This window comes from Caenorhabditis remanei, chromosome IV (genome assembly GCF_010183535.1).
Source record: "Caenorhabditis remanei strain PX506 chromosome IV, whole genome shotgun sequence".
NCBI lineage: Eukaryota > Metazoa > Nematoda > Chromadorea > Rhabditida > Rhabditidae > Caenorhabditis > Caenorhabditis remanei.
This window is the reverse complement of record NC_071331.1, coordinates 22,303,475-22,316,269: the sequence shown is the minus strand read 5'-3', so window position 1 is coordinate 22,316,269 and position 12,795 is coordinate 22,303,475. Positions and strand designations below refer to the sequence as shown.

Here is a 12,795-nt window from a genome sequence, read left to right as displayed (position 1 = left end):
AAAATAGCTTGGACTTCCCACAGCTCCTTAACCCCATATTTATCGAAAGCATCTTTTCCGTGCGGTTTTTTGGAAGGAATACCTGGGATTTGTGATTTTAACTAAAATATTCGAATTCAGCTTGTTCTCAGCTTTCAGAAAAGTACCCACAAGCCTATATTCTATTCACTTTGGGTCCTACCACGAAAACTACAGTATCCCGGGCGTAAATCGTGTCGAGACCCAAATTGCTCAGAATATAGGCTTGTGGGTACTTTTCTGAAAGCTGAGAACGAGCTGAATCTTGTGAAACTAGTCAAAATCAAAAAATCATTAAAAATAAAATTTTTTGAAAGCTTTTGTCTGAAAATCAAGAAAAATTGTCGAAAAATCCGGAAAAATCGACGTTTTTCCATCAGAAATGGTGATATTTTCCGAAATACGCTTTTTTGATTTTGGAGCAATTTTATGCCGGAAAAATCGATATTTTCAATCAAAAATACTAAAAAATTGAGATTTTGGACATCCGGATGCACAGAACGACAGACAGATGGAAAAACGCAGGCTTTAGAGCATTTTTGAGCCGAAAAGTGTTGAGAAGTGGACATCCGGACACACGGACAGACAGACAGACGGAAAATTGTGGTTTTTCAGCGATTTTTGGATTTTTTAATGTCGAAAAATTTGGAAAATTGAGATTTTGGGACATCTGGACATGTAGAACGACAGATAGATGCTTTTTGCAGCATTTTTGAGATATTTTATGTTGAAAAATCTATATTTTTCTATCAAAAATGTTGAAAATTAGAAATTTTTGGGCATGATGGGCAGACAGACAGAAAATTGTGGTTTTTAATCATTTTTGATCGAAAAATATCGATTTTTCTACATTTTTCGACATAAAATTGCTCAAAATGCAGAAAAAGAGCAACTGTGTGTCCAGATGCCCAAAATCTCAATTTTCCGGATTTTTCGGCCTAAAAAAGTCCGAAAAACGCTGAAAAACCACAATTTTCTGTCTGTCTGTCTGTCCGTGTGTCCGGATGTCGTGAGATATTTTGATTGGATTTTTGAAAAGTTCCGAAAAGTTTCGAAAATCTCTAACTTCGTTAGTTTTTGGTATTTTTTAATGATTTATAGCTCAAAATGTGCAGAATTTTTTGGAGCGTTTGTAAAAAAATATAACTCACCAAATACCAATTAGAATTCACAAAAAATCATTGAATATATACATATTTTTAGGCGAGTAACCAGAAACAAGCCAACGGGGAAAAAAAGAGGGGAATAAGTGCGATAAGAGAATAATTGTTCCCAACGAGAGAGATAGAAAACACTGGAGACGCAGACAGTGAGAGAGTGAAATTGATGAGGCCACACATGGGCGGTCGGTGGACACACAACTGCTCGCCATGTGTTTAGAGACGGAGAATAACAAATGAGATCCAAAAAATTTAACGTATGTCGGTCAGTTTTAGTCAGATCCCAGAAAAACCTACATTTTTGAAATCAGCAAGTTTTCAGCTTTCAGAAAAGTACCCACAAGCCTATATTCTATTCACTTTGGGTCTCGACACGAAAACCGCCCCGGGTTACTGTAGTTTTCGTGGTGGGACCCAAAGTGGTCGGAAGCTAGGCTTGTGGGTACTTTTCTGAAAGCTCTCGTTCTTCTGAGTCCAATAAAATGCTCGAAAATAAAAGCAACGGGTTTCGAAGCAAATTCACAAATTTCCGTTTTCCGGTTGTACTTTTAGAAATATATTTTGTCCTTGTTGTTTTTTTTTACAAGTGCTCCTAAAGATTCTGCACATTTTGGGCTAAAAATCATAAAAAAATACCAAAAACCGACAAAGTTATCGATTTTCGAAACTTTTCAAAAATCTAATTTCCACAAAACCCCCCGTATCTCAGTCAGCTAAAGTCATATTTCTTTAAAAGTTATATTTTTGAAATCAGCGTGTTCTCAGCTTTCAAAAAAGTACCCACAAGCCTATATTCCGAGCAATTCGGGTCTCGACACGAAAACCGCCCCGGGTTACTGTAGTTTTCGTGGTGGGACCCAAAGTGGTCGGAACCTAGGCTTGTGGGTACTTTTCTGAAAGCTCTCGACCTCATGAATTCAAATATTCTATTTAAAATCACAAAATGTTTATTTATTTCAAAATTTTTGCAACAAAGGTAGCAGATGTAACAAAAGAAATGTACACGAAGTGAAAAAATGATAAAAGTGGCGGGAAAACGATGAGATTATGTGTGAAAATGAGCAAAAATAGTGAGAAATGGGTGAAAAATTTCAAAAAATTCAATTTTTTCGTCGAATTTCGCATCTTCTCGGCGAATCCATTGGGAGCCACGCCGAACGGTCGGTCGCCGTCATTCTTGACACTTTTTGGACGTATTCGGCGACCAATGGATAATTTGTGAGTTGAGACGCCGGGATTTTGATGAGAACCTCGAATAAATCGTTGTCAATCTGAAAAAAAAATGAAAAAAAATTGGGTTTTTAGGCTCAAAAAATGCTAGAAAATCGGATTTTTCCATGAAAATCTGGTCTGTCTGCGTGTCCGGATGTCCAGATGTCCGAAAATCTCCTTTTTTTTAACCATTTCTAGACATTTTTATGTCGAAAAATCCAGAAAAATGGGGGTTTGGACACACACAGAACGACAGACAGATGCATTTTCTGCATTTCTGAGCAATTTTACGTCGGAAAATCTGGAAAAAATCGATATTTTTCGACCAAAACTTGTGAGAAATATCGAAAAAATCGCTCGAAAATGCAGAAAATGTCCAAAAACCTCAATTTTTCGAATTTTTGGCTTAAAAAAACGAAAAAAATCGCTGAAAAAAACACAATTTTTCGTCTGTCTGTCTCTCCGGATGTCCGGATGTCCAAAAATCTTGATTTTCTACCATTTTTTATCGGAAAATATCGATTTTCAAAATTTTTCGACATAAAACTGCTCAAAAATGCCGAAAAATGCATCTATCAGTCGTTCTGTCTGTCCAGATGTCCGAAAATCTCGATTTTTCACTATTTAGGATCGAAAAATATCGATTTTTCCGGATTTTTCGACAATTTTTACCCATTTTCAGTCAAAAACCAGCATTTTTTGTCTTGGAAAAGTCCAAAAAATCGCTGGAAAACCACAATTTTTCGTCCGTTTGTCGGTCTGTGTGTCTGTCTGTCCAGATGTCCGAAAATCTCGATTTTTCACTATTTCGGATCGAAAAATATCGATTTTTCTGGATTTTTTCAACAATTTTTCCCTATTTTCACTCAAAAAACCTCTTTTTTTTCGCAATTTTCGGTTTAAAAAGTCTGTCTGTGTGTCCCGTACCTTGCACGGCTCCTCATCGGCCACAAAAGTTGGTGGAGGCGTCGTCGGCGGGGTGACAAACGACGACTCGTCATCGTCGTCAAATGAGGATTCAGAATCCCTGAATTCTGACGTCGTGGGGCCTTCTGAATCCATTCGTCTCGGCGAATAAATCGAAATCGCCGCGAATCGATCGATAATCGATCCCAACGTGTCGTCTGCCGTCGGAATTTCGGAAAACGTGTCATAGAAGACGTCAGATGAATCAGAATCCTCAGAATCCGATGGGATTTCTGGAATTTTGGATTCAGAATCTCCAGAATCCTCTGGCCCATCCAGAATCCCAAAATCAAGCCTTCTAAACTCAAATTTCTCGATTTTCTCCGTTTTTTTTCCAATTTTTTTCCCGTTTTTCCCGCAAAAATCGCTCCAAAATCTGAAGACCGTCTCCAGAATTCAAATCGATCAGCTCCTCGTTGACTCCGCCCCCTTTTTCAGTCAAAAAGTGCCAAGACTCCGCCCATCCGACACGTGGCGTCTCGTTTTCTGCCAATACTCTACCGACTTTCTCGTATCCCTTATCCCAATCCGTTCGTTTTATTTCCTTCCCGACGGCCGCCCATTTTTTTTGAAATTCTTCGGCCACGGCCGCCGTTAGGAACGGTCCCGCCCGTGCGGATACGGTATGCGACGGTTTTAGGGGCGGAGCCTGTTGAGAGAGTTCGAGATGGGCGGTACCGAGGGGCGAGCGGATGAGGTGGATGTAGAATCCCTGAAAAAAATGGGAATTTTTTGAGTTTTTTTTAGCCAAATAATAGTGTAAATCGTTATTTTTATCATTTTTTTACCAAAAAATCATGAAAAATCGACTCAGAATCGTCACTTATGACTCGGTGGCCTAGAAACCCAAATCGTGAAGAATTCTAGGCCACCAATAGATTTTTTGTAAGAAAAAACGCCATTTTGAGTCAAAAATCGTCTTTTAAATGGTTTTTTGGGCTGAAAATAGTGAAAATCAATCAAAATCGGTCCAAAATCGTCATTTTTGACCTGGTGGCCTAGAAAGCCAAATAGTGGAAAAAGCTAGGCCACCACGGAAAAAAATGTCCAAAATTGAAATTTTTCAATTTAAAATCGTTAAAAAGCAGCAAAAATCGGCTTAAAATCGCAGTTTTTAGCTGGTGGCCAAGAAAACCAATTTTTTAGCTAAATCTAGGCCCCCAAATGCCAAATTTTTGCATTTTTAGTAGTGAAACCGTGATTTTTGAGCTATTTTTGACCAAAAAATCATGAAAAATCGATCAAAATCGGTCCAAAATAGTCATTTTTCACTTGGTGGCCTAGAAAATCAACTCTAAGCTAAATCTAGGCCACCAAACGCTGAATTTTTGCATTTTTAAAAGTTCTATCACAATTTTTGAGTTTTTAGACAAAAAACGTCGTGAAAATCGGCTAAAAACGGTCAAAATCTGCCCAAAGTCGTCATTTTTGATACGGTGGCCTAGAAACCCAAGTAATAGAACATTCTAGGCCACCATAGAACTATTTTCTGCCGAAAATGACTTTTCGAGTCAAAAATCGTCAGTCAAATGCTTTTTTGAGCTAAAAACCTGAAAAAATCGCTTAAAATTGGCCCAAAATCGTCATTTTCGACTCGGTGGCCTAGAAAACCAATTTTTAGCTAAATCTAGGCCACGAAATGCTGAATTTTCGCATTTTTATCATAAAAATCATGATTTTGAAGCTATTTTTGACTAAAAAAAACCATCGAAATCGATCAAAATCGGTCCAAAATAGTCATTTTAGCATTGGTGGCCTAGAAACCCAAATCGTGAAGAATTCTAGGCCACCAATTTCAAAAATCCGGTTTTCAGGCACGTTTTGGAGCAAATTTTGACTGTTTTCAATCTATTTCGAGCCAATTTTCCACAAAAACGTATCGGTGGCCTAGAACATGGAATCCTAGGCCACCAAACGGAAAGTTCGGCCACAGACTAAAAAAAGTGGTTCTTGGGTCATTATTCGTGATTTTTGGACTAAAAAAGGCTATTTTTCCACCAAAATCGATCCAAAATTTTCATTTTTGATTTTCTGGCCTAGAAACCCAAAGAGACGGAATCCTAGGCCACCAAACGGAAAGTTCGGCCACGATGTCAAAAAAGAGTTTTTTGGGTCATTTTTCATGATTTTTGGACTAAAAAAGCCGATTTTCAGCAGTTTTCTAGCTGAAAAATCACAATTTTTGGCTAAAATTTTCAAATTTTTTGAATTTTTTTCTTCCTATTTTTTGAATTTTCGCCACCAACCTCAATAGCCAAATGCATATCCTTGAGTATTTCTTGCTTATCGTCTCCATTATATCTCTCACACGCACACTCCAACGCCGTTTTTCCCATTTTATTCCTCAATGACGTATCCATTAATCCGTGACGTGACAGTACCCTGACCACGCCCACTTTTCCGAATTTCGTCGCGAAATGAAGGGGCGTGTCCGAGTTTCCTTTGTCCGGAGTGTTGAGATATGAATCGAGAATATTCGAGCGGCGAGTTGAGACGTCCTCTGGAGATGTACCGTAGAGGCGAGTCAGGAAATCGATATTCTGGAAAAAAAAAAACGGATTTTTTCCGGCTTAAAATCGTAAAATATCGTCAAAATTTGGTTTTTTGAGCCAAAAATTATGAAAAACCACGAAAAATGACCCAAAACCCACTTTTTAGAGTCTGTGGCCGAGTTTCCCGTCTGGTGGCCTAGAATTTCGTTTCGTTGGTTTTCTAGGCCACCAAGTCAAAATTGGTGATTTTAAGCCGATTTTCATTGTTTTTCAGCTCAAAACAGCCTCTAAAAGATGATTTCCGACTCAAAATGTCTTTTTTTGAAGAATTGAAAGACAAATTGGAAATTTTAAGCCAAAAATCGTAAAAATCCGCTTAATTTTAGCGAAAAACCGCTCAAAATCGTAAAAATCCGCTGAAAATCAGCTTTATTGACCCAAAAATCATGGAAAACCACGAAAATTGACCCAAGAACCACTTTTTTTAGTCTGTGGCCGAACTTTCCGTTTGGTGGCCTAGGATTCCGTTTTCTAGGCCACCGATACGTTTTTGTGGAAAATTGGCTCGAAATAGATTGAAAACAGTCAAAATTTGCTCCAAAACGTGCCTGAAAACCGGATTTTTGAAATTGGTGGCCTAGAATTCTCCACTATTTGGATTTCTAGGCCACCAAATCAAAAATGACGACTTTGGACCAATTTTGATCAATTTTCATAGTTTTTTAGCTTCAAATAGTTCAAAAATCACGGTTTCACTACTAAAAATGCATAAATTCTGCATTTGGTGGCCTAGATTTAGCTGAAAAGGTGTTTTCTAGGCCACCGAGTCGAAAATTACGATTTTGGGCCAATTTCAACCGAATTTTACGGGTTTTTTAGCTCGAAAAAGCATTTAAATGACGATTTTTGACTCGAAAAGTCATTTTCTGCAGCAAGTAGTTGTATGGTGGTCTAGAATTTTCCATTACTTGGGTTTCTAGGCCACCATATCAAAAATGACGACTTTGGGCAGATTTTTACCGATTTTCACTTTTTTTTTGTCTAAAAAACTCAAAAATTGTGATACAACTTTTAAAAATGCTTAAATTCTGCATTTGATGGCCTAGATTTATCTAAAAACTGGTTTTCTAGGCCACCAACTAAAAACTACGATTTTAAGCCGATTTTTGCTGCTTTTTAGCGATTTTAAATTGTAAAAATCTCAATTTTTGACATTTTTATTCGTCGTGGCCTAGCTTTCTCCACTATTTGGATTTCTAGGCCACCGAGTCAAAAGTGACGATTTTGAGCCAAATTTGATTGATTTTTGTTGTTTTTCAGCCCAAAAAACCCATTTAAAAGACGATTTGTGACTCAAAATGGCGTTTTTCGTACAAAAAATCTATTGGTGGCCTAGAATTCTCCACGATTTGGATTTCTAGGCCACCGAGTCATAAGTGACGATTCTGGGCCAATTTCGACCAATTTTCATGATTTTTTGGTAAAAAATAGCTCAAAAATCATGATTTTTCAGCTAAAATTGCACAGAATGCCGAAAAATGCAAATTTTTGAGCTAAATAAACAAGAAAATGCTATTTTCCAGTCTGTCTGTGCTTCCTTTCATCCAGATGTCTGTTATTCTTTAATTACCTGCAAATTATCCAAAATTTTCTCAATAATTTCAGATTGTCCTGCTTTCGCAGCAATATGTAATGCATTATATCTGAATCCTTCCATCACAATCGATGCGACATCACCCCCAGTATTCACCAGATATCGGGGATTCGTTTCCACGAGGCGTCTGGAAAATTATTTTCTATGATTTTTTCAAAAAATTTTCCAATTTTATCGATTTCCCAACTAAAAAATCGGATTTTCAGCGTTTTTAGACCGAAATTTTGCGATTTTTCCCATTTTTCCGGTCTAAAATCATCATTTTCAGTTGAAATCGATCAAAAATCCCTGTTTTTTTGTTTTAGACGCTAAAAACTCGCAATTTTCGAAATTCCAACTGGAAAAACGAATTTTCAGGATTTCTAGACCAAAAATTTGTGATTTTTCACATTTTTTCAGTCTAAAATCATCATTTTCAGCTCATTCTCTGTTATTTTCCAGTATTCACCAGATATCGGGGATTCGTTTCCACGAGGCGTCTGGAAAATTATTTTCTATGATTTTTCCAATTTTATCGATTTTCCAACTAAAAAATCGGATTTTCAGCGTTTTTAGACCAAAAATTCGTGATTTTTCAGGTTTTTTCAACCTGAAATCATCATTTTCAGTTGAAATCAGTGAAAATTCGCTGTTTTTCTGTTTTAGACGGTAAACTTCACATTTTTCAATTTTTCAGCTCAAAAATTCGATTTTCAGGGTTTCTATACGTAAAATTTGCGATTTTTTGCATTTGTCCGGTCTAAACGCGCCATGTTTGATTGAAATGGGTGAAAAATCGGAATTTTCCAAAAATGTCAAAAAAAAAATTTTTTCCGATTTCCCAACTAACAAATCGGATTTTCAGCGTTTTTAGACCGAAATTTTGTGATTTTTCACATTTTTTCGGTCTAAAATCATCAGTTACAGCTGAAATCGATCAAAAATCCCTGTTTTTCTGTTTTAGACGCTAAAAACTCGCAATTTTCGAAATTCCAACGGGAAAACGAATTCTCAGGATTTCTAGACCAAAAATTTGTGATTTTTCCCATTTTTTCAGTCTAAAATCTTCATTTTCAGCTCATTCTCTGCTATTTTCCAGTATTCACCAGATATCGGGGATTCGTTTCCACGAGGCGTCTGGAAAATTATTTTCTATGATTTTTCCAATTTTATCGATTTTCCAACTAAAAAATCGGATTTTCAGCGTTTTTAGACCAAAAATTCGTGATTTTTAAGATTTTTTCAACCTGAAATCATCATTTTCAGTTGAAATCGGTGAAAATTCGCTGTTTTTCTGTTTTAGACGGTAAAATTCACATTTTTCAATTTTTCCGCTCAAAAACTAGACTTTCAGAGTTTCTATACGTAAAATTTGCGATTTTTTGCATTTGTCCGGTCTAAACGCGCCATGTTTGATTGAAATGGGTGAAAAATCGGTATTTTCCAAAAATGTCAAAAAAAAATTTTTTTTTGGAAAAACTTTTTTTTTCGATTTCCCAACTAAAAAATCGGATTTTCAGCGTTTTTAGACTGAAAATTTGCGATTTTTCAGGTTTTTTCAACCTGAAATCATCATTTTCATTTGAAATCAGTGAAAAATCGATGTTTTTCTGTTTTTGGCGGTAAAATTCACATTTTTCAATTTTTCAGGTCAAAAACTAGACTTTCAGAGTTTCTATACGTAAAATTTGCGATTTTTTGCATTTTTCCGGTCTAAACGCGCCATGTTTGATTGAAATGGGTGAAAAATCGGTATTTTCCAAAAATGTCAAAAAAAAAAAAAAAATTAATTTTTTTTACTTTTTTTTTCGATTTTCCAGCTGAAAAACTCGGTTTTCAGCGTTTTTAGACCAAAAATTCGTGATTTTTCAGGTTTTTTCAACCTGAAATCATCATTTTCAGTTGAAATCGGTCAAAAATCGCTGTTTTTCTGTTTTTGGCGGTAAAAAATTCACATTTTTCAATTTTTCAGCTCAAAAATTCGATTTTCAGGGTTTCTAGACTGAAATTTTGTGATTTTTCGCATTTTGTCGGTCTAAAATCCTCATTTTCAGCTTAAATCGGTCAAAAATCGGTATTTTCCGAAAATCTCAACAAAAAAAATTCGAAAAATCGAAAATTTCGATTTTTCATCAAAAAATGCGAATTTTTAGGGTTTCTAGACTGAAATTTTGTGATTTTTCACATTTTTTCGGTCTAAAATCATTATTTTCAGCGGTTTCCCTTACAAAAAATTGTCCATATCGCCCTTCTCCACATATTTTTTGAATTCGTTCATCTGAATCCGATTGACACCGGAAAACGGTGAATTCGGTTCGGCGGGAGTTTGAATTCCCGCCGAAGGTGTCGTTGGAACGTCTCCAAACGCCAGAAAATCCAGCGCTTCACGGGGAGTTCCGAACTTTTTGAAACGCGCCGAAATACTTTTTCCTTCGGGCGAATTTACGAACTTTGCGACGTCTTTGACAGTTCTGAAACATGAAAAATCGATATTTTCAGGTTTTTTTAGGTCTGAAACTCACTTATACAGGTCTCTGGGCGATTTTAGCATGTCTTCCATTGAATATGCCACGTAGACGGGTCCATCCGCTTCTTCTTCTCCGGTGTATGTGACATTTTGCTGAAAAAAATCATAAAAATCAATAAATTTGGCACATTTTGAGCTAAAAAACAAGAAAAATCGTTGAAAATCGCCCAAAAATCAATTAATTATCAATTTTCCCTCAAAAATCCAAATTCGAAACACCCGCCGTTTCCGCTAAACAACACGCGCTACCGGGATAACGGAGTGTCGTACCACTTTCTTTTCGCCCCCTCGCACTCTCCTCGTTTCACACACTCTCTCGGGCGAAACCTTGAAATCGCTGAAAATCGGTGAAATTGCTCCAATTTTCAGCAGAAAAAAGATGGGATAAATGAAAAATTACCTGGAATAATGCTGGAACACAATTATTGCTAGAAATACAGCGAGAATTGCAGATTTTCTGCCCATTAACAGTGAGAAAAAATGTTTGGAAAATAGACGTAGAAAAACGAAAACAGCTCGAATTTCGCAATGTTTCACGTGGTTTTTGAATTATTTTAAAGATTAGCAATAGAGCGCAAGTGCATTTCGAGTGATTTCTGAGTAGAAAATGATAGTTTTTGAGAAATTCGAAAAAAAAAATCTTTAAAAATGGTTTTTCAGGCGTAAAAAAATATTTTTCAAGATTTCCCGATTAAAACTTACATATTCGAATTCAGCGTGTCGAGACGCTTCGAATGGGTATAATCATGCCTAAGTTTGAAGCGAATTGGGTCTCGAAGCGACTTTTGGGGATTTCGGTGTACTGTAGTTTTCGTGGCGGGACCCATATTGCTCCAAACCTAGTCATGATTATACTCATTCGAATCGTCCCAACGAGATGAGCCCAAAAATAAAAGTTTTATCTGGTTTCGGCCAAATCTGGCGGAGTTACAGTCGATTTTGTGCAATGTTTGATTTTCGAAAAGTTTCGAAATTGTGCAACTTGGTCGTTTATCCTAATTTTTCAATGATTCTTTGTGAGTAGTTGTAAAAATATGAGTTATTTCTGTAAAAATGAGAAAATATCGAAAATATCAAAAACTAAGAAAGTTATTTCCAGAAAACCAGCTATAGATCAAATAGTTCAATCTAGACTCTTCCAAAACTTGTATTTTTAGAATCAGCTTGTCAAGACGCTTCAAATGAGTATAATCATGACGTGGTTTGAAGCGACATGAAAATTTTTGGGACCATGCGCCTTTAAACTGGGGGTACTGTAGTTTTCGTGGTGGGACCCAACTTTTATGAAACCACGTCATGATTATACTCATTTGAACCGTCTCAACGAGCTGAATAAGAATCTGTAATTTATTTTGAGATTGCATTAAGTTTTGAAAATTGTCTGTCCAAAAAGTGACTTTTCACCTTTCCCCTCCCTTGAATTGTACACAATTTTCGTGACATTTTGATATTTCTTATCACTGAAATAAAAATCAGAGGAGAATCGACAAATAAAAAATGTTTCTTATCACAATCACCTCCAACTAATTTTCTTCCCCCTCCGTCACCTGACCGAGACCCATGCACCACTCATTGCTCCCGTTTTTTTCTATTTTATTTTTGTATTCATTTATGGATTTCCGGTAGAAAGACCTGCAGATCCAGGGTTCTTACCTAATAGTGAGTTTTAGAAAAAAAAATTGTTTTTTTGATTTTTTCTCAAAATTTTTTTTTAGTCGACACCACGTTCTGCAAAAGTAACAACATAAGGACTATTGTGCATAATGCAATACTGGGTATCAATGATACAAGTACGGTAGCTGTAGATCAAGTGCAGGCAGTGATAGAGGTATGTTGAAAAATCCGAAAAAAAATTTTCGAAAATTTGTTTTTCAGTTTTTTCTAGGGTATTCAATCTAAAAACTGTTCAGAATAGAATTTTTGTTTTCAGCTTATTTTCAGCTTTCAGAAAAGTACCCACAAGACTAGGTTCTAATCATTTTGGGTCCCACCACGAAAACTACAGTACCCCTCGTAAATAATGTCGAGACCCAAATTGCTTTAAACCTAGTCATGATTATACTTATTCGAAGCGTCTTGACAAGAAGAATCCGAATATCGCATTGAAAACATTTTTGAAGAAGGGTCTCGTCACGAAAAACCGAGTTTTCTCGAAACTGACAATTTTTCAATCCGAAACCGCATCCAATAATTTTTTAAACAAAATATTTGAATTTAGCTTGCCGAGAGCTTTGAGAAAAGTACCCACATGCCTACATTCCGATCACTTTGGGTCCCACCACGAAAACTACAGTACCCCTCGTAAATCGTGTCGAGACCCAAAAATGCTCCAAACCCTAACATGATTATACTTTTCTGAACCGTCGCAACGAGCTGAATTCAAATATCATATTTTCAAAACCTGAAAATCATTTTATACAAAAAATTCTAGGCCGCCCTCCAGCCGACATTCAAATCTTACGGAGGCACATGGCTTGTCAGCACCACTTCTTATCACCGTGTCAATGGATTCGTAGACAACGGAGCAACTAGTTTGGACACATTCTGTGCGATAAATGACATAATCAGACATATGTATGTGATAATTATGAAAATCGATAAATAAAAAAAAATGTTTCGTTGAATTTTTTTTATTAATATACAAAAAACAAAACTGATCAATTTTGATCTACCAAATGAATTTTCCACGTGGAAAATTGGAAAATTTAGAAAAAATCGATAAATTGAAAAAAAAACAATAATCATGAAAGACATCCCCAGAGAGCGTGATGAAGGACGATGATATGC

At 36.3% G+C, this 12,795-nt stretch overlaps 2 protein-coding genes across 2 annotated transcripts; one reads left to right on the top strand and one right to left on the bottom strand.

The window, feature by feature from the left end:
- Positions 1-2,278: 2,278 nt before the first annotated feature.
- Positions 2,279-12,580, bottom strand: GCK72_015749 (uncharacterized protein; the record flags this gene model as incomplete). Its single annotated transcript, XM_053731106.1, has 8 exons — positions 2,279-2,449; positions 3,318-3,589; positions 3,741-4,068; positions 5,603-5,896; positions 7,479-7,629; positions 9,710-9,952; positions 10,004-10,101; positions 12,470-12,580. 8 exons carry the CDS (start codon positions 12,578-12,580, stop codon positions 2,279-2,281), a joined length of 1,668 nt encoding a protein of 555 aa, XP_053585878.1.
- GCK72_015748 (uncharacterized protein) lies at positions 11,541-12,613 on the top strand (the record flags this gene model as incomplete). The annotated part of the gene is made up of 3 exons (XM_053731105.1): positions 11,541-11,667; positions 11,724-11,836; positions 12,440-12,613. Coding segments are annotated over 3 exons (414 nt in total), but the record flags the coding sequence as incomplete, so codon positions are not given.
- Between the last annotated feature and the right edge of the window lie 182 nt (positions 12,614-12,795).